Here is a 27,201-nt window from a genome sequence, read left to right as displayed (position 1 = left end):
TTTCACTTCTTATCTTTATTTTACCATTATTGCTACAGGAAATGGGATCGTCTCAGAAAATCTGGGGCTCAGAAACGCTGTAGCTCCGGGTCCCACACAGGAGTCCCCACAGAGACTGGGGAAAGGAAGCCTGAGGCCTGATTGAGGAAGAGCTGGACCCTAGGCTGGGGAGTTCAGAGACTGTTCTGCGGGGGCAGTAGGGAGCCACGGAGGGTTGTGTGTAACACAAAATGAACCGTTTTCAAATGAACAACTCTGTGACATCTCGCAGGTTCACAGTGTTGCGTGACCACCACCTCTGTGTAGTTCCCACACATCGTGATCATCCCAACATAAAACCCCAGACACGTATAATAATAATTTTGAAGTTAGTTGTTTTTTTTTTTAATTACCTTTTATTCCTTATGCCCCTTTCCCTGGGTGTCAAGACCCATGTAGAGAGTTGCTCCTGTTCTCTCCCCCTTCCCTTTCTTTCTTGTTTTCCTGTCTTTTTCTTTTCTTGCTTTCTCTTTTTTATTTTTTTATTTTTTATTTTTTTGCTTTCTCTTTTTTTAAAATATTTTATTTATTTATTCAAGAAAGAGAGACAGAGAGCGTGAGCGGGGAGGAAAGGGAGAAGCAGGCTCCCCGCTGAGCAGGACCCCTGGATCATGACCTGAGCTGGAGGCAGACGCTTAACCGACTGAGCCACCCAGGCGCCCCGGCTTGCTTGCTTTTCAACCCAAGTGAAATGTGAACATGCCCCTTCAAGGGTTCCAACAAAAAGCACGGAGAGTAGAAAGCAAAAGTCTGCCCTCAGCATCCCCGCACCCCTCTCTCCTCGGTGGGGGCAGCCACTGCTAGGCATGTGGCATTTGCCATTTGGGTGTACATTTACACAGAGGTGGGAGCTGGTACACACATATAGGGATTTTGTAAAAAACAAACGGGATTATGCTGTCCATATTGTTCCACAATTTGCTTTCTTCTCTTAGCAGTTTGTCTTTGAGATTTATCCAAGTCAGTTCACATACCTCTGTGCCTCTCAGCCATTGTTACCATACAGTTCATCTTCCCACGGATCATCATTTAGACCGCGTCCTTGTTGTTAGCACAAAAAACCAACACTGCAATCAGCAGGCTCGTGCGGGCCTCTGTCACACGTGCTGCAAGTTCTCTTCAGGATGGTATTAGTAGGGTAAAGGAATGCATGTTCTTATCCTACATACATACAGCCTTTTCATCCTGCCAAAAACCCCTTCCAAGTGGCCCTCCCACCCGGTGTTGCTTGGGGCCCACCAACCATGTCCCCACATCCTCTCAATACTAGACATCGTCAGGGTCTATAATTTTCACCAAGCAGTGGGTGAAACATGCAGTCTCAATATTTTATTTTACATTTCCTTCATTATAAACATTTTTTCCTATGTTCACTGGCCTTTTGTATTTCTTTTCCTGTGAATTGCCTCTTTATAGTCTTTGTCAGTTTTTTCCCTTTTAAAAAACCTTTCTGGTTTTAAAAAAAGCTCTTTATATGTTTTGTGTGTTAATTTTTGGGAGGTTAGTTAGTTATGACGTAAATATTTTCTCCCAACCTGTCATGTTTTAAAAACTTTGTTTATGGTTTGTCATGTGGAATTTTAGCAGTGTTTATGTGGTCAAATGTTTTCATTTATGGATTCTGGGTTTTATGAATTATTCATCTCAATATTATTTATCCAGGGAAAATGTTATTTTTTTCCTAACACTTTCACGATAAGCTTTTATCTCTTTATGTTTACATTTGATATAAAATAGGGATTATAAGCTCATCCTCCAAATGGAAAGCCACACTGTATGTTGAAACATCCTTCGCAACGGCCACCTTATCACACACTAAATTCCTACCTGGTGCTAATCTGCTTTTGGGCTCTTCCTTCTGATGCATGGACTGATGAGTTTATTGTTGCCCTGATTCCATTACATCCTTACTATGTGGCTTTGTCGTGTGTGTTCCCATCCGGTGGCCTAAGTTCCTATTGATAGCTCTTCTCTTCATTCCTTGGGGTTTTCATGCATTTTCTTTTCCAGGTGAATTTTATAATCAGCTTGCAAAGTTCTTTTAAAAAATCCGTTGGAGGGGCGCCTGGGTGGCTCAGTTGGTTAAGCGACTGCCTTCGGCTCAGGTCATGATCCTGGAGTCCCGGGATCGAGTCCCGCATCGGGCTCCCTGCTCGGCAGGGAGTCTGCTTCTCCCTCTGACCCTCCTCCCTCTCATGCTCTCTGTCTCTCATTCTCTCTCTCAAATAAATAAATAAAATCTTTTAAAAAAAAAAAAAATCCGTTGGAGTTTGTATGTATACATTGAATGTATAAATTCATTAGAAAAGAAGTTACATCCTTACACTATTCTTACATAGCATCCCTTTTGTTTGCTCAGATTTCCTTTATATATATATATATTTTTTTTTTTTTTTTTAAGATTTTATTTATTTGTCAGAGGGAGCACAAGCAGGGGGAGCGGCAGGCAAGGCTGAACAAGGAGCCCAATGCGGGACTCGATCCCAGGACCCCGAGATCATGACCTGAGCCGAAGACAGACGCTTAACCGCCTGAGCTACCCAAGCATCTCTCAGATTTCCTTTTATGTCTTGTTTTATGCTGTCTTTTATATTTTCTCAATATAGTTCTTATATCTTACATTCTTACATGTGATGGAGTTTAGTTACCTTGGCAGACAGAATCTCTTTTCCAGGACATTTTCTGATTGGGCTTTGTTGATGTCTCGGGAAGTTGCGGTGTTTGGGGCTGCTCTCACCTATGTTTCTGAATTATCTCGTGAGTTTTCATTGTTTCTTTAATGTATTCTTTGGCTTCTAGAGAGGCCACACGATTGAAGTACACCATCTTGTCTGCAAATAATGATAGATGCGTCTCTTCTTTTCAAGAGGACTGATTGCGGGTGAGGGGAGTCGTTTTGGGTGTCTTCTGCTGGCAGGGACCTGCAGTGATGCCCATCGAGGGCAATGGCATTTGCTGGTATCTTGCTTCTGATTTCCGAGGATATTTCTCCTCCGGATGGAGGATGCAAATCAAAGACAAGGAGTAAAATGGGAATGCCCAGAGGAGGGGATCCACCAAACAGGGCCCAAACTGGAGTGGCAGAGTGGATGGGCAGCTGAGTAAAGCCAAGTTGTCAGTGCCCAGTGGATCTTCCATCTGACTCACCCACTGCTCCACATCACAGAGCTCTGCTTCCACCCGCTTCTGTTCGGCACCCAGCATAATTGGGACGGACGCCTGCTAGCTTGGAGGTAGCCACACATGGGTGAGCCCACCTCCTGGATCCTAATCTGAATCACTGGTGTAAATGAGAGGGAGAGCCCAGCGGCACCAGAGGCCACGTCCAGGTTGACTGATGGTGGCATACTGTCCTCCTCACCCATATTCCTCCATGCAGTTCTCGACCAAAAAAAAAAAAAAAAATCATGGATGAATATGACAAAATGCTTTATTGAAACTATGTATATTATATCAAAGACCACAAACTGGCACTCCTCCCCTCCCCCCCGTGTTGGATTTCCTGTTCTCTTTGCCTGACATATGTTTTTAAAAATGATGAACCAGCTAAGAGCATTTTTAGAAATTCCAAGATTTTATAAAATGTTCTGAATTTTTTAGCATCCCTTGAAAAATTTGAAGACCTGATAAGCTTAGACCTGCTTCACCCCAGGGTAAGCCTCCCCCTTTCGGTGTGGCATTTCCCTTTGATGGGACGGAGTCCCCACCTCTCCCTACTGCTTCACTCCCAACCTGTTCCACTTGTTTCCACCACGTGCCTGGCCTCCGCAGGCAGCTGATTGCTATCAGATACAACAAATGAGCTAATTCATCAGGCTAGCAAACGTACATCGGCCTTCTGTGTAAATAAAATAAGAAAACTAGGTTCACCTGCCTTGGGCTGTTCCTGATGAACTCCTGCTAGTTCCCAGGACTGCCACTTGCTTTGGTACCTCTTACAAACCATGCTGTTAGTCATCTGATCTAGAATCTTGCCGGAAATGGACACAAAGCTCACTAAAATGTCAACGACAGAAGAAGCCGCCTGACCCATCGTGAAAATCACAGCCCGCCTGGCCTGCCCGCAGGCATCTGGCCGCCCCCTCTGCTCTGCCCTCCCATGGTTGAGTTCCCACGCAGAGTGCTCTTCCTCCCCTGGGGGAGGCTTGGATTCTATAGAAACAGGTATGGCTGTATTCCCCTTTTCTGTCTGGGGCTTCGGGCCACGGGGGAGGGGGGCTTCTGTCAGTTCCTCGGAGCAGCATGAACCTGCAAACGGTGACTTTCAGTTCCTCTGCAGAGCAGGATGTTTACCTCGAGCTGCCCGTCCCCTGCTGTCTACTGCACTGAGCCTCTCACCCCCCGAAAGGGGACACTGGCGGCCTCATTCCTCACTGTGTCTTGCCAACCGGAACATGTCGCTACCGTCCTTTCCAGACAATCCTACGGACCCAGTAGGCAGGCGGGAGGCTTCCTGATTTGATCTGGGCCTCTGTCTTTACGTGAAAAAGTGCTTTTCCTCGCTGAACGGTAACCTCCCTCCACGCCCCCCGTCCCCCAACGAATCACTAACCATCTTGTGGCAACGGTATTTTTTCCTGACCCAGTGTTGCTTCCAGAGGCTGGGGCCGTGCAGAGGGAAAGGCAAGCGTGTTCATGAGGCCTCTCAGAATGAAAGGGACGATTTTGCCGAAGTCGTAAGTGTCGCTGGGCCCCATGCAGTGGCAAACACTTGACGCCAAGTTCTCCAGCGGAGAAAGCAAGGCCCTCGTGTTGCAGTGTTTGCCAATTCCTGTGGTATAAATACTCTCACCAGGCCTCCCACCACAGCGGCCACATTTAGTAACCAGCTCTCAGGGTTCCGGAAGAATTGGGTTTTGGGCCAGTATGGGTTAGCACAGTTGGCGCGAGCCGACCGCAGTCGCATACGTCTGGCCCGCGTATTATAAATGCATGCTTGTTACCGCTCCGGCGAAGTCTGCGTGCCTCTCCGACAGTAGGCGTCCTTATTCGAGACGCCTGTGGCTTGTTAGGGCTCAGCCAGATTAATAATCACCTCTGCTTTACCCAGAGCCCTTTTTATCCCCAAACCCTTATTTATCAGTTTTACCCATTCCTTTTTTTAAAATCACATTTGGGGAAGGTATGTTTTTTTTCCTACCTGACTTTTCTTTTTTTTTTTTTCATTTTTTTTTTTTTTTTAAAGATTTTATTTATTTATTTGAGAGAGAGAGAATGAGAGACAGAGAGCATGAGAGGGAGGAGGGTCAGAGGGAGAAGCAGACTCCCTGCCGAGCAGGGAGCCTGATGCGGGACTCGATCCCGGGACTCCAGGATCATGACCTGAGCCGAAGGCAGTCGCTTAACCAACTGAGCCACCCAGGCGTCCCCCTACCTGACTTTTCTACTTAATTTTACCACTCCTCTGAGCTTCAGTTTACCCATCTGAAAAATGGGAGTTGATAATATATTAGCATATTCAACCCAGAGCAGGTTTTCCATGATGATGATAAGGGCTCTTACTGACAGAGCCATGCCCTGGGCTTGTATTAGCTCATCTCAATGCCTGGCCGGGGAGATCTTAGAATCTTCATTTATGGCCAAGGACATTGGCTTAGATTGGAAAGTTAAATGCCGTATCCCAGGTCATACAACTATTTGGTGGTGGAACTAAGATTTGAATTTGTGGCTGATGGTGTTTTTAAAAAAAATGAGTCGCAAGCATTAAAAAATCTGAGACTTCATGCAAGAGTCTGGATTTTTACCTTCCCTTGAATATTCTGAAGTTCTGGCAACCTTGGGCCTGTGTTACCCCATGGGGATATAATTGGATATAAGTGAAGCTGATCCCTTCAAAGGGACATTTTTCCAATGTGCCACAGTCCCCACCTCTCCCTAGTGCCTCCCACCCTGCCTGCTTCACTCACAGCAGGCTCCAGATTTTGTGCTTTTTACTTACAGGCCACATTGCTTTCTAACTAACAGTTAATTCCCCTTGCCACTTCTTCCTCCACTTGACCAAGAGAAAAACTGAGACATAGGAGATTTGGGTAATTAATTCAGGTCAAATCAGAAAGGCCGCAACACAGCAAAGAACCTATCTCTTGCTATCAGGCTACATGATCAAAACCACAGTGCATTCTCACTCTACAGTAATGCCTTACCCACTGCCTTGGTCCTTTCTTACCCTTTATGCACTTGCATACCCTTCCTTTAATAGGGCAACCACCTGAGTGGGTGTCTTTTTATTTGAATGTGTTCTTACAAAATGTCCATTGTTGTTTATGTGCAATTTTAATTCGCTGAAATGATACCATAGCTCTCTATTTTCTACTTTCTTCACCAAAGGATCTTGTGAAGATCCTTCCATGTTGCGTCTTACACGTCAAGTCTTTGCTTTTGGCTGCTGCGTGATGCCCCGTGTATACCTCGACTGCCCTTTGCCTGTCCGCTCTCCCAGTGATGGGCACCCAGACCTCTGCCACCACGAAGTTGTGATGGCCATCCGAGTAGGTGGCCCAGTGTGAGCCTTAGGGCATATACGCAGGGGTGAAAATGCTGGGTCATAGACTACACACGTATACTTTGCCTAAATTGTGTCTGATGGTTCTCCAGAAGTCTGCATGGTCTACTTGATTCTTTATATAACACAGATGTTGAAGGAGAGTGGAGGGAGAGAGGGCTTATAGATATATAATATCCATTAGGAAATAAGTTCCTTTGGATGGAGTTCAAAACAGACTTGCCTCCTACCAAAGGTCCCAGAACACACAGGCAGAAAAGTTGGAGGACAGCCCCCTTTCGGAGTCTAAGAGCCCAGAACCTAGAGTAAGGGACCCGAGGCCTGGTTCAGGTCCTGTGCTGCCACTTACAGGGCAGGGCATTTGGCCCTTTTGAGCCTCAGTTTCTTCCTCTGTAAAATGGGAAGACCAGCAGAAACTCAAGGAAATTTGTTTGGGTGCTCAAAACACATTCGTCCTTCCTGCCTTCATTCTCAGCACTCAGGTAAATACGTGATGCATTTTGTCACCTAAATGCTGAGTTTCTGAGTACACTCAGTCTCAATAAGGAATTTAGTCTTGCTGGCTCAGGGACTCACAGGACCAGAGGCCCAGCTGCCTGAGTGGGTTTTGGACTAGTCTATGCAGAAGGTGAGGCAGGATATGCACTGAGAATGTGCTGAGCCCGAGGGAGGTGAGGAGGGAGGAAGCAAAGAGGGATGGTGGTGGACCTCATGGGTGGCCATGTTTGTGGGGGTAAGAGGAAGTTACGGGCTTCGAGTCTGATCAATTCCTTCATAAAGTGGGGGGGGCGGTCCAAATTCTTTGCTGTTGGTGAGGGACTTGGGTAGAGGGCTTGAGGGAGAATTCTTGGATCAGTTGTAAGGGAAGGCTCAAGATGAACAAGGACCGGTTTGGGGGAGTTGAGCATCACAGGTCAAGATCTTCCAGAAGCTGACGCTGAGCTTGAGTACTCAATTCACTCAAGCAAAGCTCCCGGGAGAAGCCTATACGGGGCTGGGAGATGCAGGCCAGAGAAGGGTGAAGCCAAGCAAAGGTGCAGTGCAGGTGAAGTCTCAGACCCAGCCTGATCCCACAAGGAGCTCTGGAGTGTGAGTTAGACCTCAGGGTTTGTCCTGCATGGAGGCAGAGTTGGGCTTTTGCATATATGCTCCAGGCACGCATTGGCACCTTTGGAGGGCGCAGGGAACGTAGAGCTCCCGGTCTCTCCTGAATGTCTGTAGGAGTGAGGCGGCTCCACGGCCCAAGGAGAATCATGTGAGGTTGCAGGGTCGAGCCTTCAGCAGCAAGGCACAGAGTCCCCCGAAGAGCGGGGCTGGGAGCATAGAATGGGGAAGGGATCCGAGGAGAACCGGGCAGGACACCAGCAGCACTCCATGCAAGGACCTAGCTGTGATTTGAAACTGTAATTTATAGGGACACCGATACTTTGTGTCAGCCTCTCCCTCTGCCTGCCATGATGTTTCCCTCTCTTTGCCTGATCCGCTGCTACCTGTCCTTTGTACCTCAGCTGAGGTGTCGCTGCTCTGACAAATAATTCCTGACCCGCCAAAGTCTCTTCGTAAGACCCAGGGCACCGTCTTCTCCTTACTGCCTCTGCACCGTGGGATTATCAACTGAATTGTTTATTGTACTCTATCTCACTTCTTCACTAGACTGTGGCCAAGCCCTGGGTGGGGGCACCTGGTAAGAGGTCAGTAACTGTGTGGGCTGCCTGCTGGCTCGATGGCCTCCTGGCCCTGGCTGACTCCAGCCCTGATCAGATGCAGAAGGTGGTTGGGGAACTGAGCCTGGACGGGGGCTTCTACGGGCAGGGCCTGCAGACCTGCAGGCTGGGGGTGGGAGTGGTCCCGTGGAGATGGGAGCTCTGGTGACCACGGAGGGGTCTTGTTGGAAAGATGGTGGGGCCCAGAGGGGCCTGAAGGCCTACACAGAGGACAGGCTTGGAAGCCGGAGAGCAGACATAGTGGGAATGAGGGCGTCAACTGGAGGATTTGTCCCTTGTGGCAGATGCTGGTGACAAAACAAGGTGTGTTTTATCAACTTCCTCATGGGTAAGTGGAGATAGTTCTGTCATGAAGTTTCAGTTAAGAGAAAGGCTCTCAGGAAAAGTTCGTTCTTCCCTTCAGACTTGTTAATCTGTCAGTGTTTGCCGTGTGACAAGCTCAAAAATCTCAGTGGTTCACAACAACAAACATCTCTTTTCCTGTCCTGGGCCTGCACGTTGGCTAGTTGGCTGATCTAGGCTGGGTTCTCCTAGACTCAGCTACGCAGGGCTGGACTCCACGGTTCTGGTCAGGTCTGGGTCTGACCTTCATGCCTCTGTTCTTGGCCCACATTGAAGGGCCAGAGGCTCCCTGGGGCATCTCTTCTCACGGCAGATTGCAGGGGTCCAGGAGGGGCGAGCAGAACCCCACATTGTCCATTAAGCCCTGAGCTTAGAACTGGCACTTTTGCCCACATTGCATTGGCCGAGGCAAGTCGTGTGGCCAAACCCAACATCCGTGGGCAAAGAAGTAAATTCTTCACACACTAGTGCAAGATGTTGTGAGATGCCATGAGGAGGGCTGCTCCCCTCCCCCGAGTCTGAAGTCTGGGCTTCTGTTTGTGTGAGCTCTTGGAGAAAGCAGGAAACCTTGCCCATAGTACCTGACAACCTTGCTAGGCTGCTGGGTGTGATGCCTAGTTTCTAGCTGTCAGCTGTGACCATTGACGAAGGACCCATCCTGGCCCAGGGCCTTCACTGTGGGCTTGCGGTCCCCAGACGGGGATGCCGCCATCCGGGCGCCCAGACCACATGCTGGCAGATGGAGCGCCTGAGCCCTGTTTCCCGCTGTAGTGGCGCCAGCAGAACCCTCCGACGATGCATCTAGAGCTGTCATTTCAGTACCAGCCCGAGATGTCAGTTTCTCTGCCCTCTAGCCTGCAGCTCCTTTGATGTGAGAGGTTCAAAGCGCTCTCTGAGCCACTCAAGTCTGTGAGGAGAGCTCCGCGCGTCCTCCCCTGCACGGATAGCGGAGAGTGAAAGGCAGAGATTTGCGACCTCACGATCTCAAGTCCCAGTGGGGATCCCAGCTCACAAGTGATGAAGCCGAACAAGCTGCGGAATGTGGTGGGGGTGGGGTTTGACCTGGCATCTGAGTTTTCCCTGGCAGGAGAGCACAGGACGCAGGACGGCTGGTTCCGTGGGCGGGGGTGCAGGGCAGTCTGGGAGGGGCCACAGGAGCAGTATGGGGGCACTGGACCGGTGGAGGGTTACAAGCCCAGGGAAGGGGCATGGGTTGAGAAATGGAGACATTGGCTCTGAGCATCGGGGAGGGATGTGGATTTAGAAGTAAGTGCAGACTGGCAGTGAGCAGAACCCATGCCAAGTCGTTCTGGGAAGTCTGCCCAAAACAAGGCAAGAGAAAAGCCAAAGAACCCAGTTTCAGGAAGTGGGGACTGGTTAGAACAAGGTAGATGGGAGGTCCCAGCCTGCTGGCTGGGAGTAGGACAGAGTACCGCCCCCCACCCCAACCCGTCCAGGCCCACCTGACCCAGTGGACAGCCTGGTGCTTGCCGGGGAGCTGGGGATGAGCATGGCATGAGCATGGTATGAGCTGGGAGCACTGATGTCCTGCTGGCTACAGCTGGTGGGTGGGGCCGGGGCAGGCTTGGCAATCGCCACTTTTCTTCCTTTGAGCTCCATATCTCCTCCCGTAGCTGCCACATCATTGCCTTCTGCACGTGTGAGACTGAACCAGCCTAGTGTTGGCTTTCATGCTTTCCGCACCCTCAAACATGTGACTTGGGGGACCCTGCCAGGGGGCAGGCCAGTGGAGACAGGACCGTACCCACAGATAACAAATACCAGCCTCCCCACCCCCATCCCCACCCACCGCAGCTCGGAGGGCAGGCCTGCTGCCACCCGGGATTCGAGCTTCTCCCGCGTGCCGGGTTTCACACCACCCAACCCACCCACTGAGCCGCTGGAGGCTGAAGTCTGCCGGAGAATCTCTAACCACCTGGTTCCACCCCGAGTTGGCGGCTCCCTGCGTCTGGTATCCTCCCTCCTGTCTAGCTAGAAAGTCCATGGGTCCCCACCCACCACCTCCCATCATCTCGCTCATCTTGAAGCGTGCCCTTGGGTGCTGCTCTTCTGACAGCGTCGCGGAGCACCCGAGACTCCGTTTTCTCCGCCGTAAAATAGAGCAGTAGCACCAGCTGTGATATCAGATCCACTGTACAGCAGAGAGCAGACCCAGCACCCCTGGCCCAGCTCAGTTTCTTCCATTTGGGGAGTGGGGTCATCACCTAAGAAGAGCCAGAGAGGTTCCAGGAGACCCCTCCTCAGAGGGACCCCTCGCCTGCCCCCGGCACAGGACACGCCGCGGGGAACTGTGTTCTTGCCACCTCGAACCTGTCTCCCCAGGGGCCGACACACGGACTGTTCAGTGTTACAAAACAAGGAAAGGTGGAGCAGACCCGCTGCCCTGGACCTGGAGAGCCCACGTTCCCCACCCTCCCAGTGCCACGCACAGCTCACGGCCCTCCAAGTCCCTTGAACCCACAACACCAGGCTGTTTCCGAGACAGGGCGGTCCAGCTTCCTGCTGCCTGACTGCCAGAAAGGGGCCCCTCCAAAAGGTCCCACAAAGAGTTCTGAGACATCCCGGAGGACCCCTCAATGTGCCTCGGCCAGCACTGAGCGCTGTCCCTTTCCCCGTCAGCTCCCAGTCCTGAGGGGCTGCGGCAGGGGAGACCCTTGGAGAAGCTTCGTGCTGCCCATTGGGCACCCCGAGGTCGGCAGGGTCCCTGCCCCTGCCTCCTCCATCCGCTTGGGCCGCGTGACCCTCTGCGGTTGTCTGTATATTCTTGGTACGTTAGTATCATTACAGTTATCTGAGCATCAAAGATGTTTCCCAGATGCAGCCTTAGTACAGCAACCGACAGAAGCACAGAGACCAGGAACGTTTTTATACAACTTTTTAAAAAAATCTGACACTCTCAGACAAGATGCCTTGGAAGCCCCTCTCCTCTGTGTGTGTATCCTTGTGTGTACGTGTGTGCGTGTTAATTACACGGGCTAGGTTGCATAAGCTCCTTTTTAAAACTTTTTAATTGCTGGGTATAACTCAAAAACGTGTTTATGTGTAGCCGCCGTGCAGATGAAGGTAAATTAATCTGAAGTTGTAAAGTCCCTGTCTTTCCCTGTAAAATGACTGTTTTGTGGGGGGACATTCTGAGACTCGTAGACAGCCCGCTCCTCCTCCGCCACCCCCGGCTGGTGTCCGCGTCTTTAGCATCTGTCCACGCTTGCCTGAATCCCTTGTTGCTGTGACAGTTGGCTATAGTGACGACGTCCGTCTTTCCTCCGACGGTTATTAGTTGGCGTTCTCCTGTGAGGAAGAGCGCTCTCTTACTTGCATTTGTTTACATCGGAATGGACTCATCAGTTGCTCGTTTATTCCGTGAATTATAATTATTGTTATTATTCATCTGGATGCTCAAATGGTGCTCTCATAAACGTCATCATTTTCTGAGCATTTCCTTACTTCCTGGGCCAACAGATGTTCTAGGCCTACCGGATACCTTTCCCGCCCGGCCCCAGAATCAGCCTCCTCGCCCAGGTGCCTGGGTCTTCTTAGCGATGAGTGGTATTTAGCAACCAAGACCTGAGCTCTGAGTGTACTCATGGGGGCATCTGTTGTTCACACGCTGTGTCAGCAGAGCTAGGACACACGCATGTGGGGACACACGTGGGGACCCACATGCACACTCACACGTGCATCAGTGTTTGCCTGGATACAGGTGAATGCACCTTGCGTGCCCCCTGATACGCCCCCATCCAATACGACCCTAGAGACAGTTGGTTCTTGCCTGACTGGTTTCACAGTGTGAAGCCTGGCTCCCATTGCTCCTTATTTCTCAGCATTTGCCCGTTTCCCCGGATGTAGCCAGTCTCCCGCTCTGCTGCCCCTGGGCCCCTGGGTCAGGCCTCCTTCTAAGGTGCCGCCTGCGTCTTCTGCCTGCTGATCACCTCCTTGGCCCCAGCCCCCAAAGCCCCATTGCCTTCAAAGGAAGAGCAGGGAAAGGAAGCAAAGCAATAAATAGGTTTTGAAGAGAAGAGGGGAAGGGGAGGGAAGGACAGGGACGGGCTGATCGGCCTTTAAAGAGACACATCCTGGGGTCCCTCCTAGGCCTTATAGCTGAAGAGGGATTTCTAGATCTCAAGTTGGCCTCCAAAGCTCTCCCCAAGCCTGCCTGTCCCCTGCTGTCTCTCCCATTAACCGAGTTACCAAAACCAGAGATCTGGAGTGTCCTTCCTGGCCCCTGGCCCCTCCCTGGCTGTTCAGTCCAGCTCTGGCTCCATCCTGCCCCCCTTCCTCCACTGCACCTCCCCAGTGCAAGCACCAGAGTGGGGTTGCCAGCACCCCCCCACTTCTATCCTGCCCTACACAATAGCCAAAGTGATAATTCCAAAAAAGCAAATCTGATCGAATCACATACATACACACACATGCACACACACACGCGCACGCACACACACACGTGCACGCACGCACACTTTGAAATGTCTTTAGTGGCTCCAAGTCTCTCTTAGAACAAAATCCAAACTCGGCAAGGCCCCAAAGGCCCAAGAGACCCATGATCTGGTCTCTTCCCTTCTCCCTTCTTCACCCAAGTTGGGGTCTGCAATTCTTAGGAAGAGGTTTTGGAAGAAGGTGGAAAGGATTGAGAACGACCTCAAAGGCAGAAGGGGAGCCAAGCAAAGAATTTCAGGGGCTGGCAGGGAGAGGGGAGGGCTGAGGCAGGGCCAGAAGGAGGTGGGTCCCCTCGGCAGTGTGCAGAGGACAGGACGGGGGCATCCAGCCCCTGCAGAGCTGATGTCTAAGTGGAGGGAACAGTGCTGGACCTCAGGAGCTTCAGAGCTCTGGGGGTGGGAGGTGAGGTTCCAGAACACAGAGCCTGGGCCTGGACATGACCTCTGACTCTGCTCCATCAGCACGGTGCCTCAGTGGATATATGGGAGCCCCAGGTCTGGGGGCTCCAAGGCCTGGGCTGAATCCAGCTCTGCCCCCACCACCACCCCTGAGGCCTCTCCACCCTCCACGGGAAAATGGGAACAGTGACACCAGCCACCCCAAGGCCCTCCCGGCCATTTCTTCACAGTAGCCAAATGCCGTGGTCACCCTGCTTCAGACCTTCTAGTGACTTTCTCATTGAACTTACATGAAATGCTTTGCTGCAGTGGAATAATGAGCATGGTTTGGGGTTTGTTTTTTTTTCCCACTTCTTAATACCTTTTCATCATTCGTGAAATTTCCACAATGATTGTATACACTCGTTCATTTAACACACGGACTGGTAGAAGCTTGAGGAGGGGGTGCCTTGCAGCAGCGGCTTCCTGCCCACCCTCCACAACCCCCCGCCCCCCCAGCTCCCACTCGGCTCTCCCTCTCCTCCTGTGCCTAGACCTCTTTCAGTTCCCCATTTAGATCCCAGACAGTGCTGAAGTTACACTTACCCCCTGGGAAAGTTGAGCCTGTCCAGCGCTCTGGCCTCCCTGCCCTGCTTGCTCTTCCTCTGGAGGGTGTCTGAAAGTCACAGCTATTTCTGGAAATACCCCATTTCTCAGAGTGCACAGCCCTGAGCCTCCAGCAGACCAGACACTCAGCTGCCCTTTGTTGTAAAGACCCTGGTGGTGGTATCTTCCCGAACCCTGGGGCTAGGGCCGGGGCCGGCCCTCTTCCCTTGCTCTGACTTTCCCCAGGAGTGTAGTACCTGGGTAAGCTCAGGTGCCATGCGATAGGGTGAAGGGGCCCTTCCTTCAACTTTTCTAATGTGAGGCCTGTTGCATTGTGCCCGTTTCCCAGAACAGGGGTGGGGCCACTCACTACCCTTGAAAGGGTTTCAGGGACCATATGAGGCAGAGCCAAGCAGGGTCCCTTTCCTTCTGGGACTTAGAAACTTGTGGGAAGGCAGACACCGCAGGGAGCAGTGGGGAGGGCTTTGTGGAAATGGTAGTGCTGGAAAGCGCCTGGAACTTTCCATACACCTGGAGATCTTAATGGAGACAGAAGAGAAAGGTCTTCTGTTTCACAATCTGAACTAACCCCTCCCATGTTTTTTTTTTCTGTGTGACTTTTTTGTGGGATTCACGTCGATCCCACAAATTTCAAAGGGCCGTCCGCTCTGGGCCCACCCATCCTAAGTTGACAGGCTGACTTAACAGAGGAAATGCTGCTCCTTGCTTTTTCAAAATCGAGCTGTCTGTGACGTGCTCTAGGTATCCGCTAAAGAGAGAGGGAGCTCATTCCTGATGGTAGGAGAGTTGGCGCGGAGCGGAAATCCAGCCGTCCGCAGGCCCTACCCCGGGGAGGGTCTCTCATCGCGTGGGGCTCATGTTCCCGGTGCAAGTGCAACGTGGGGCTGCAGGGTTTCTCTGTTTCAAAATGACTCGATAAATCTCTTCAGGAAGGTAGTGGCCGCGGAATGAGGAACAAAGTCTGGAGGCCCCAACCGTTAAGGATGGAGGGCAGCCCCCCTTCCCCGGGAGCGTGGCCAGTTCTCCCTCCGGGTGTGAGCGCCTCCTTAGCAGGCAGAGTCCCCAGGCCTGCCTTCCCGCAGCTTCCGGAGCCCCCTAGCCACGCCGCCACCACGATGCCCTGAGGGTCCTCCAGGAGAGCCCACCTTCCCTCACTCCCCTAGTTTCCAGCTGGGTTTGGCGGGTGGGAGGCAGTGAGGAGAGGGTGGAGGACGTGAGGGTGCAGGACCTCCTGCCCCGGCCACGGAAGGCCCCGGGCTCCTGCCAGAGAGCCCTCCTGGGGTTCCCGTGCCTGCTCCCAGGCTGGTAACTGCTCTCCTGTTGCTAGCTCTGGAATGCTGCTCCCCTCTTACTGGGATCCCTACACGCCGTCCACGAGATGCTCCCCAAATCCCCTGGTGTAACGTGACATCTGGTTCCTGCCAGGACCTGACTGATACATACCACAATCTTCTTGTCGACATTTTGCATTTGAAAGTTGTTGAAAAGGCACCACTTTTGAGGGCTGGGATCCAGGCTGGTGGAGGGCTGGTCCCCCTACTGCCAACACTCCTCCACACTGTTTCTTTGCATCGCCCATCCCAGACCTGCATAGCGTCCTCTCTGACCATCTCTCCTGACTCTCATCCTGACTCCCCACAGCGAGTCCATCCAGCTGCTCATTGCTGAGCACCTCCAATTGTCAGGCCCCACAGCCCCATTTGGGGGTACAGCACTAAGAGCTGGCCCCTGACCCCAGGGTACATAGTAATGTGGATACGGACTTGACCAGGCCCCTACCCCCAAGGGACCTCGGTGTTTCTGCTGACCAACGGTCAAGGCCCCGTTCCCCTGGAAGCCCCGACCCCCGACTCCCTACTCCTGGCATTGGCTTGGCCGGGTTTGTGAGGTCACCGCCAAGTATGGCTGCCCTTTGAGCAGCCCCGCCCCCTTCCTGGCCACCCTGCCTTAACAGAGAGCCTTTCTCCGTCCAGCTTAGGAATAAGGACACCACAGCTGGGCTGCTCCTTTCTGTGCTGGCCAGGTGGGACCTCCCACCACCCATCTGAACAATCCTCACCCCCTCACCCCACCCCAAGCTTGGGCCAGCTCAAGAGCTTATATAATCCCGGGCACCCTGACCTTTTTCTGTTCTAGAATGTGCTTTGAACATAAGTTCTTAAAGGCATCTCTGTGAACCCCTTCAAATCTTAGTACCAAGAGCAAATACTGATGAGAAGAGCTCCTCCAAAGAGACCCTAACTTTGGCTAATTGGCACCCTGCCTTCCCCGTCTCCTCTGCGTCTCTATGTGCTGCCTCTTGAGACACACTTCTCCCTGTTGACCCGCACGTGTGCAGTGAGTCTTCCCTCCAGGTGGGATCTGCCACATGTAGACCTGCCTTCTGGAGAGCGCCCCGTCATTTCCTGGGTGCATCCCTCTCATGAGCAGTGGGGGAGGTGCAGGAAGGGGTCACCCCCCAAGCAACGCCTTTCAGTAGCTGGCCATTCATTGGCTTGCCGGCCCATCCCCCCAAGACAGGCTGCTCCACCATCCTTGAGGTTTGGACTCCACCCTCACCGTCTACCTTCCTGGGACCCTGGACCACCGGGGCACCCAGCAGCCTTGGTTTGCTAGGCCCCGCCTCCCTGGCCTCTGCGAACAGTCCAAGCACAAGCAGGATCCAGCAGCTTTGTCTTGCCAACAGCGCCCAGCACCTGCTTCTGGCTCCCAGGTCCCCCGCCCACCTCCTGCCTCGCTGGATCTGTAGGGATTAGATTCATGTTTGAGTGTCCTGTTCCTCTGCATGCTTAAGACACTGCAGATTTCATCAGTTCGAAGATGCTTATTTTTTCACACTTAACCTCTCTGAAATAAAATGTGTCCACACTTAGTGGTGGATCATAGTCTATGCTTTGGCTTTTCAGGGCTACGTGTAATAACGTGTGTCTTAGCATCGGTGGATCTTAAATTCCCACGTCCAACATGCCCCCTTAAACACACATTCCCGGCTGAGAACCCTCTTCCAGACTCACACATGAGCTGTTTCACTTTGACTTTCTTTGATAGTTTTATATCCTTTTCCCATATGCCTAATGGCTTGTCATTCATTAACTGTAAATTCTTTGACAAGATGACATTTATCACAGCTGCTTTAATGGAATTAAGTTCATCGATCTTGTGTCACGTCAAATTATTTTTGTTATTCTGCTCACTTTTAGTTTTGAACCTATTCTGGTTACTTTTGAGAAGGCCTAGCTGCTGCTGCTCAGATATTTCTGGTTCAATAATGCTTGAAAGAGATCGCTTAACATGGGGCTTTGCGACAACAGGGAACTTATTGGAAAGAATTTTAAAAAAAAGTTGTTAAACTCTATACATTTACTAAATAGCTTAAACCCCACAGTCAAACACACATACATAGCCTCATGTAGAGATTTACATGTGTGCAGTGCATATGCACACACAAACACATTTTGGAGAGACAGGGGGGCTGAGTGGAGAGCCCTGAGTCAAGGTGAAAGTCAGGTGGATTCTCGTTGAAGGCAAATGCATCCTCACTACAACTTGGGGTCAACCACCAGGAACAGGGGCTCAGGGACAGGTCTGAGTCCTGGTCTGTTCCCACATGGCTGGTTCTGTCCCAGTCTGGGTCATCCTGCCTCGTTTGCTGTCCCAGGCCCACTTACCTGGAGCCCTGAAGACCTGCAGACCAAGGCCCCACCCCAGCCTCCCTCGTCAATCCTAACCAAGCTGGAGCAACGGGTGCCTGACTTCAAGATGGGCAAGTCAGGACGGTCCAGCCACACTAGGCCCACACCGTGTGTGTTCAGCGACCTGGTAGACTGTCCAACCCCCATCCTGTGGTGGCTGTTGGCCTTCTTTCCCACATGTGATCATCCCCGCCCCTTCAGCAAGAAGGTGGCTGGCAGCTCCCAGGGGAGTGGTTGGACCCCTGGCTTCCAACTCCAATGATGGCACCTTTTCAACCCATTTTAAAATTACATGACTGCCGGGGCGCCTGGCTGGCTTAGTCGGTGGAGCATGTGACTCTTGATCTTGGGGTTGTGAGTTCGAGCCCCAAGTTGGGTGTAGAGATCACTTTAAAAAACAAATAAAATAAAGAAAAAATAAAATTACATGACTGCCATTGGTGAGATGGTTGTGATGATAATGCTGGTGAATCACAGGCACTTAGTGTCAGGACCAGGATTGCTGCGCTCTGAGGCCGAGGAAGCCCCACCCAGAAGGGGGCTCCTTTTGTACCATCCCTGTACCCACCAACAGCCTGATCCCTTTCTCCTGTCTAGCTGCCCCAGGCTCACTGCTCCTCCCCGGAACCCAGCTACGACTTCCTCTGGCATCTAGGGCTGCCACCCCACTCAACCCCTTAGCTGGATCCAGAACACCCGCCTCACACTGTCCACCTTTGCCCTCTGTGCCAGAGGGAAGGTTTCTGCCTAGGCCAGTGGGGAAATGATGGTACCATTCCTCGAGACAGGGAACACGAGGAGAAGCAGGCGAGGTACTAGACAGGGAAGATGGATAGGACTTTGGGGCATGTTGGGTTAGGAGATGTAGGGTACAGGATTAATGAGGTGAGTCTCCTCCTTGCAGTTCTCCCATCCTGCCCCGCTGCTTGATAGCCCCTCGGTGTGGGCGGGGCCTCGGTGGGCGGGGCCTCGGTGGGTGGAGCCTCAGTGAGGTGAGGCTGGCTGCCAAGGCCCCCCCTTGAATTTCTTGCTGTAGCTAATGGACAAGCTGATGGAGACCTGGCCCCAGGGCATTTGAACAGCACTGCGCAATGACCTGCAGGCTCCTCTGTCATCAGCAACAGAGATACAAATCAGGGAAAAATATTGTGCTGCCTCACCATTTTCTGAGTTCTGATAAAACAGAATTTTAACAAATAAAAAAAAAAATAAAAGCAAAACAATTGCTACAATAGATTTCCTTGTGTTTAAAAACAAATTATCTTGGGGGGTGGGGAGAAATAAAAATAATTACCCCATCTCACACACACACATACACACAGTCTAGAAAACCTGATTCTCATATATTAAAAATAGGTCTCTTGGGGTTTGGGACTACAGGTGACTTCTTTTTAAAAAAAAATTCTGAGGGCGCCTGGGTGGCTCAGTCGTTAAGCGTCTGCCTTCGGCTCAGGTCATGATCCCAGCGTCCTGGGATCGAGCCCCACATCGGGCTCTCTGCTCCGCGGGAAGCCTGCTTCTCCCTCTCCCACTCCCCCTGCTTGTGTTCCCTCTCTCGCTGTGTCTCTCTCTGTCAAATAAATAAATAAAATCTTTAAAAAAAAAAAAAAAAAAAAAAATTCTGTATTTTCTAATTTTGCCATGAGAAAAATATAGTACTTGTATAATAAAATGCTTTTTAAAATACAAGTTAAAAATGGGGGGTGCCTGGGTGGCTTAGTCGTTAAGCGTCTGCCTTCAGCTCGGGTCATGGTCCCAGGGTCCTGGGATCGAGCCCCATGTCAGGCTCCCTGCTCAGTGGGGAGCCTGCTTCTCCCTCTCCCTCTGCTGCTCCCCCTGCTTGTGCTTACATGCACTCTCTTTCTCTCAAATAAATAAATAAAAATCTTTTAAAAAATAAAAATAAGAGTTAAAAAAAAAAAGGAAAAGAATCTTTAAAACTGTCCCATTTGTGCCTTGTGCAGACCGGTGCTCGGGGCTGCTGGCTTGGCTACAGGATGTGAGGGTGTGGGTGTGGTGGACAGACACTGCGTAGGAGCCCAGGGCTTTTTCTGGATCGAGGTCACTCCCTCAGCCTCGTTGGTCTCCGCTGCAGATGGCCTTTGTGGTTAGGTGGAGTCCTGGCTGGTTGAAATGTACTTCAGTTTGGGGTTCTGTCCTCAGGCATCCGAAGGTGTCCCCATGAAGTTCTTCACCAAGCTGGACCAGCTCATCGAGTTCTACAAGAAAGAAAACATGGGTCTGGTGACCCACCTGCAGTATCCTGTGCCCCTGGAGGAGGAGGATGCAGGTGATGAGCCAGAGGATGAGACAGGTAGGAAGGGGTGGAAGGGAAGGCAGGAGGGGGGCACTAAGGGGAAGAAGTCCTGGGGTGTTTCTTTTGCCACAAGTGCTTGTAGATTAGGTGGGTCCGATTATCAGAGGGAGAGAGGGTGACATGGTGACCAAGGACAAGTTAGGAAAGCAGGCTCTGGGATCAGACAGACCTGGATCGGACTTCCTGCTCCTCAGCTTCTTAGCTGTGTGACCTTGGGTAAATTGCTTAACCTCTCTGAATCACAGACTTCTCTTAAAGAGACACTAAAAATAATATCTGCCTCTCAGGGTGTCATCACAGGAGGCAATGACTGTAGAGCCTAGAGCCTAGCACACAAGAAGCACTCAATAAATGCAGCTACCATCCTCATCAAAATAATCAGCTGCATTTCGCTGTAAAGAGAATGAAGGAGGAAATGCTTGTACCTAACTGGAAGGGGGAGAGAAGCGTTTCTTTATATCATCTTTAAAAGGAAAATAAAAAGTACAGCCCCTAGAAAGTATGTGAGAGTCCAGCCTCCCCTTAAAACAGTGGGGGGGGGGCACAGAGCAATCAAACGGGTCCGACAGAGGAGGGCACGGTAGCACGGACCCTCCTGGACGGCGCCCTTCTTCTCCCCTCAGAAGTTCACTTCCTAACAGAAAACCTAAGATACGGAATTGAGCCTCTCCCCTGGTCAGAGCTCCTCCTAAATCCCAGGGCCTGGAAACAATTAGGTCCCCCCGGGGTCGCCCCCAGACATGCTGAGGTCCCTGGACTGGCACCTGCCTTTCCCTATGGGCTGCTCCAGCCAGGTGCACCCCGCAAGCCGGCTTGTGGGCCACTGGCCCACCTTCCGCCCACCTTCCCGGAGGCCCCTTCTGAGTGGCTGCGCAGCTCACTGGCTGCCGGGGCGGAGGGGGAACGCTGACAAGCAGACTTCTCTGTAGAGGAGGTGAGGGCCAGGCAGAGTGTTTCAAAAGGACCGCAGCTTCATGGAGGCTGAGAGGGACCTAGGCAGCCCACGCCCCTTCTCACCGCTCATCAGAAATAGCAAGAGCTGACGGGTCCCCACGGGAGCCCGGGTCACTCACTGGCTCTGTGCCGTGGCCACGTGCCCCCCAGCTGTCCCCAGGTGCCGGAGCTTTGGCCTTGACGCCAAGGAGCCGTCCTGCAGAGATGCCCTTCACACACTGTGGCCTCCCCTCCCTCACACCTGGTGGCCTGGCTCTTCTGCCTTTCTGGATGACCATCTGGAGAAAGCCCCTGGCACCTTCCGTAACAGCCGGCAAGAGAAACCCAGTCTGTGACTGCTGGCTTCACTTCCCCGAAGGAGGCGCAGTTGTCGGCTTGAACCTGAGCAGTGTGGCCTTCACCCCCACCGCCCCCCACCTTGGTCCAAGGGGTCTGATTTGGCTCAGGTCTTCTCAAGGTGCTGCCGTTCCCACAGGGCTCAAAACACACTCATACCATCGCAAGAACCTCAGGCCAGGGGAGGATGTGAAGAGCTTGTCCTTAAAGAGAACATCCCATGCAGCTCTGTGGCGGGGGCCCTGGCGTGGCCATTTGGTGTGGGAAGAGGCTCGGGTAGGAGGTCGTGGACCCAAGAGGCTCAGCACCCTCCCCATTTGTCGTGTGTGCAGGACAGAAGTTCTCCTGAAGGCAGACGGGCAGGAGTCCCTTCTCCCGGGGCCGAATTCAGTTGTTTGTTTTCTATTGCAGTTCTCTTCGTGAAGGGGGCCCTTCACGTTCTTTTATTTGTCTCCTAGGGCCTGGGGGCAGAGAGAAAGATCAGCAGAGGCTGGAGGGAAAGCAGAGGAAAGGGAGGTCAGGGTGGGAGAGAGAGGAGCAGCATGGCCCAGGCCTGCCTGCTCCCCACCCTTGCTCCCCCTGTCCTGGGAACCGGGCCTCTGCCCCATCCAGGGCCCCTGCCTCAGCCCTGAAAGCTGGCCATCCTTCTGGGGCTGTGGGCTCCACCTGTCCAAGGTTGTCCAAGGTTGCTGAGCGCCTCCGAGGGACAAACGAAACCCCAGGGTTAAAGACCACCAAGACGAGGTTCCTGCCATCAGCAGGCTCCCCATGCAGTCAGGGAGTGGAGACAGGAGGGACAGCGCAGACACAGATGGGGTCCGTAACTGGGCACCGTGGCCTGGATGGACCTCGTGGGTCGGGGAGGGGTCACTCCACAGGGGAGCCCTCTGTAGGTGGGTGATTCTGAGAGAAGCTAGTGCGTAGACCAGATGGCATTATTGCTCTTCTCTTGGGTAGAAGGTGTCCTGTCTCCACCCGAGCTGCCACCGAGGAACATCCCTGTATCTGCCGGGCCATGTGAGGCCAAGGAGGTCCCTCTGTCGAGCGAGAATCTGAGAGCCACCGAGGTCAGCAGGCCAAGCCTTTCGGAGACATTGTTTCAGCGGCTGCAGGCCATGGACACTAGTGGGTGAGTCCCCGCCTGGCGGGCCTCTCAGAGGCAGCTCCCTCTGTGCTCACTGCTGAGGGTGCCACCTCCACTCAAGGACAGCTTGCTCTGGAGCCCCCCACCCTGCCCCCCGGCTCCCAACGGCAGGTCTGAGGAAGCCCGGGTCACCCCTCCGCTGCCTGGGCACGGGGTGGTCGGCTCAGCTGCTCTGTCCGCACGGAGCCCGGCTGCCTGGCAGGAGCTGGTTCTGGAATGACATAGAGTTCTCCGCTGCAGAGGCGTGGCCCTGCTCCGGGACTTAGGGGCCTCTGCTCGGATCCCCTTCCCGGGGCTTGCCATAAACTCCACATGACATCCTTCCCCATCATGGATGTCTCTACTGCCGTGGGGTCTCCTGAGGCAAGTGGTCCAAGGCGAGGAGTTGCCTACACTGCAGCCTGGACCTGCCTCTCGGCCCTTTCCTGCTCTGGGCCCACCGCCAGGGGGGTGAGGGGCACCTTCCTGTCACCAGTAAATAGGCCAGGCCGTGTGTGGTATAGACCATGGTCTACACCGCATGGCGCTCCTTTCTTCGAGGGAGACAGTCATTCTACCACTATAGGTTTTCCTCACTCTGATCCCAAGCTCTCAGGATCTCCACCCTTAGGTAGGCCCACCCTGGCTCCTGTTGGTCCCCACCCGGGAGGTCAGGCTCGTACTCCTGTTTCTATCCGAGCAGGCCCAACACTGCCCTGGCTGGATGGTGGCAAGTGGGAGTGTCACCCGGGAGGGGTGTTAGTTGTCTTGCAAACCACCGGCCCTGACTACTGACTACGAGAGACAGGCCAGGGGGATGGGCTCAACCGGAAGGAAGCTCCGTGAGTGGAACTGCATCCCAGCGCCCAGCATGTCCCCCACCAGATGTGTGTTGAATGACTTAATAAGTTAGTACGCAGTGAATTCCATGCCTTAAAAATTTTTAAAGATTCTTTTATTTGTTTCTTTGTGAGAAAAAGTCCCCCCCAAAGGATATCCTAACGGCAGGGCTAATGCAATATCTCTAGCTCGAAGCATCAGTTTGAGGGCTTCTCTCCCACCATCCAATTTGGTGAAATACAAAGGAAGGTACCCACAAGCCACCTGGTTGCTAAGATACCTGGGGTTTTTATAATTCCACTTGGAATATCCTTTGATGCTTCTCCAGGCCCACCGGGTTGTATTCTATACACACTCCTTGCATTACTTGGGTTGTTTATCAAATAGCTAAGTATCCAGTGTTTTGAATACATCGGTATGTTATCATGACTACCCCATAGACATGTGTAAATAACAAATACTTATTGAAGTATTCCCATTGTTCAATTTCCTTGAGTTTCCATCTCTCTCCATGGGTAGGTGCTGGATGGAGTGAGCTCCTTGGGGAACTAAGCAAGGATGCCCAGTTGATGCCACCATCTGCCCATTCGTCCCGACTCCCCGGCATCTCCTCATCAGTCCCTCCTCTCTAGGGACAGGTGTTCTCTTGGGCCTCCGGGCCCCAGTGGGGCAGGATGACGTATGCAGCCAAGCCTCTTAGCAGCCTCATGAGAGGGGCAGAGGGGCGGCTGGGGGCTTGTGTGCTCTCTCTGTTTTGGCTTCTCAGCTAGCATATGACAGTGGAACCCTCCTAAAACCTCTCCTTGGAGCTGGGGATGAGTAAATGGAGCATGGTGGCCGAATAAGGGAAGCAGTGACACAGTGCTTGTCTTCGGGCTTTTCTGGGCTCCGACAAACCGAGATACTGCCTTGTGTTTGAAAGTCCATCTATTTTGCGTGTAACATAGCTTTTTATACGAAGGACTGCCTTTAGATTCTTCTTTTTTTTTTTTAAGATTTTATTTATGTAAGAGAGAGAGCAGGTGAGAGAGAGAGAGCACTCATGTGTGTGCAAGTGGGGGGAGGGGCAGAGGGAGAAGCAGACTCCCCAGTGAGCAGGGAGCTTGAAGGGGTGCGGGGGGCCTCGATCCCAGAACCCTGGGATCATGACCTTAGCTGAAGGCAGACGCTTAACCAACTGAGCCACCCAGGGGCCCCTAGATAATTCTTAATTATAAGACAACCTGCCCAATCTTTTGTGCAAGTTGATTAGATCCAATCAGTAGGCCGTAGTTAATAGTTATTACAAGACTGCTGAAGGAAATCAAGCTTCTCTGATGAACAGAGTTCACATCTTTATGTTACCACTCTCCTACAGCGAACATCTTAACAAAGATAGCTTCCTATGACAAGCCCTCGTGGTTTCAGAGTTATGAGTCAACAGTCATTAGAACCATTAAAATACATATTTTAATACCACGGGGGCGATTTTGTCCTTTTCAGAAACAGACTTGGGCAGAAGCTGGATTTTTAAGATGTCAAGACCCAGAAGGAATGTAGATTAACATTCAGTGTTAGGACAACGGGCATGCAAATCATTTTCAATCTAAAGAAGTCAAAATGGCCAATGGCCCTTCTCCTTTGAGAGCAGGAGCTTTTCATGCTTTCAAAGATCCTGCAGAAAAAAAACCTGTGCCCTCCAGCTCCAACTTGATTATATATCAAGGCTGGAACAAAGATTTTTAAGGCTTGTAATAATTTTTTCACCCAGGTAAATCAACAACCTTCCTGCTCATTTTGCTCATTTGTAAAATAGGAAGGATCATAACAGCTGTGTCCTAACATTGGTTTGGGGACCAAAGAGGAACTGGGCATTAAGTGCTTAGCAGAGTGAGTGCAGTGTTATGCCAGGAGATACTTGCTCTGATTTTAATGACTATAGGAACAAAGACTCACAGGTTACCCAGGAAAAAAAAGAAAGAAAACAGTCTGGGCAAGAGAATGTAGAGGGACCATGAGACCTCCGTGATAGCCCTGGTGCCACCCAGCCTGGGCTCTGCCTCCACACCCGGGAACTGAAGGGGCTGGGCCAGAGCCCGGAGGGTGAGGGCAGGGCACCTGGGCCCACTACCATATTACCAGCCCATCACTCACCACACAGACTTCCCCATGGACCCCAGGACAGCTCAGAATGTCCTCAGCACAGAGCTCCAGGTGGCCTTCGGCCATGAATTTGGAGTTGGTATGTGAGCTAGAGCCATTTGCCATCTCTCCACTAAGCATCCCTTAGCCCCCAGATGCTGTCTTTAGAAGTAAATGAGGTCGGGAAACAAGTCTGCTGACCGTTTCTCAAGTTGCTTTGTCTCCTTTGTAAAATACAAGCATTTCCAGCCGGTTCCTTCCTTCCAAGTATGGGCTTGGGAAAAAGCCTTTATGGGTGGGTTCAGAGACATCCTCCCTCCCCCATCCTTTAATCTTGCTCAGACCCGCTTCTCTAGCCCTCGGTCAGACCAAGGGCCCTATCCAGGAGTGTGCCCATGGTCTCCTGAAGGACAGTGTCTCAGCCGGAGACTCTTGATAATGAAGATTTCTTCTTTTACAGTTGGTGTTTGTGGCCAAAGGAACAGAAGAAGCATGTTTCTCTTTCTATTATTTTCAGGCTTCCAGAAGAGCATCTTAAAGCCATCCAAGATTATTTAAGCACTCAGCTCGCCCTGGATTCTGACTTTGTGAAGACGGGCTCCAGCAGCCTCCCTCATCTGAAGAAACTGACCATGCTGCTCTGCAAGGAGCTCTATGGGTAATGACTCTGTGGGTTAGGTGGCCCCCGGGGGCGGGGGGACGGGACAGGGGACAGTCCCCAGGGAGAGAAGCAACTCATTAGAGTGACCCCTGCCCTCTGCCTGGCTCTCCAGCTACCTCTGCTGTACTCAGAATAATTGGGCAGTTGGCAGGGCTTAGAAATCTTTGTGGTCGTTTCAAGTTTTGTCTTCATGGTATTCGAACTGTGGCTTTTTTTTTTTTTAAACTAAAGTTAATTTGAGGCCCGTTGCTGTGGGAAGGGGTGAGTGGGAGGACACGGCTGGCCCTTTCACACTTGCTCGGGATCGAGCAGTAAGACTTTTGCTGCTGGTCTTTCTCCTTGCTGCACCCGGCACATTGGACAAGTGCATAAGGGCTCCAAGAGAAAATAAATTCCAGTCAGACTGTTTTCTGCATGGCTGGCTGATGCCAGGGATGGCAGTTTGTTAAAGCAAGCCCAATGCACCAAAACCTTCGTTTTCCGATACTGAATTCATTGAAAGACCGATTGGTAAAAATTTTGATTTCCTTCAGATTTTTAGAATTTTACATTTTACCTTCATTAATGCTAATATTAATTTCAAGTTCAATTACATTTTAACTGTTAGAAGGGCAAAATTAAGGCTGCAGTGCTATTGAAGAATTGACAAAAGGCTACTTTAAATGCTTGAAGGGGCGCCTGGGTGGCTCAGTCGTTAAGCGTCTGCCTTCGGCTCAGATCATGATTCTCGGGGTCCTGGGATCGAGCACCCTGCATCGGGCTCCCTGCTCCGCGGGAAGCCTGCTTCTCCCTCTCCCACTCCCCCTGCTTGTGTTCCTGCTCTCGCTCTCTCTCTCTCTCTGTCAAATAAATAAATAAAATCTAAAAATAAAATAAAATAAAATAAATAAATGCTTGAAAAAATAGAAAACACCATTCCAAAGGCATCTGAGAGAAATGCTAAGGAGCTAAAAGAATCCCATCATAAATGAAAGGTCAACATTTTGGTTGGAAAAATAGCATTTTCTGTGGGCGAGGCTTTCTCGGACTATATACCATTTTGTATTTTATTATAAACACACGGCAGCTTCAGAACTCCCTTGTCAATTTCT

The 27,201-nt window shown here is 51.6% G+C and overlaps 1 protein-coding gene across 3 annotated transcripts in view; it reads left to right on the top strand.

The window, feature by feature from the left end:
* Nucleotides 1-27,201, top strand: part of INPP5D (inositol polyphosphate-5-phosphatase D) — a 114,601-nt gene that overhangs the window by 27,959 nt on the left and 59,441 nt on the right. For 2 of the 3 annotated variants that reach the window (XM_032397358.1, XM_032397210.1), the window contains exons 3-5: nt 19,922-20,072; nt 22,323-22,494; nt 25,967-26,107. In XM_032397358.1, the coding sequence (XP_032253249.1) occupies nt 19,922-20,072; nt 22,323-22,494; nt 25,967-26,107 (464 nt within the window). The remainder of the gene's footprint in view (nt 1-19,921; nt 20,073-22,322; nt 22,495-25,966; nt 26,108-27,201) is intronic. The other variant, XM_032397282.1, reaches the window with a different exon arrangement.

The sequence above is a fragment of the Phoca vitulina genome, unplaced genomic scaffold, assembly GCF_004348235.1.
Source record: "Phoca vitulina isolate PV1807 unplaced genomic scaffold, GSC_HSeal_1.0 scaffold1, whole genome shotgun sequence".
NCBI lineage: Eukaryota > Metazoa > Chordata > Mammalia > Carnivora > Phocidae > Phoca > Phoca vitulina.
This window is presented reverse-complemented; position numbering and strand designations above follow the sequence as displayed.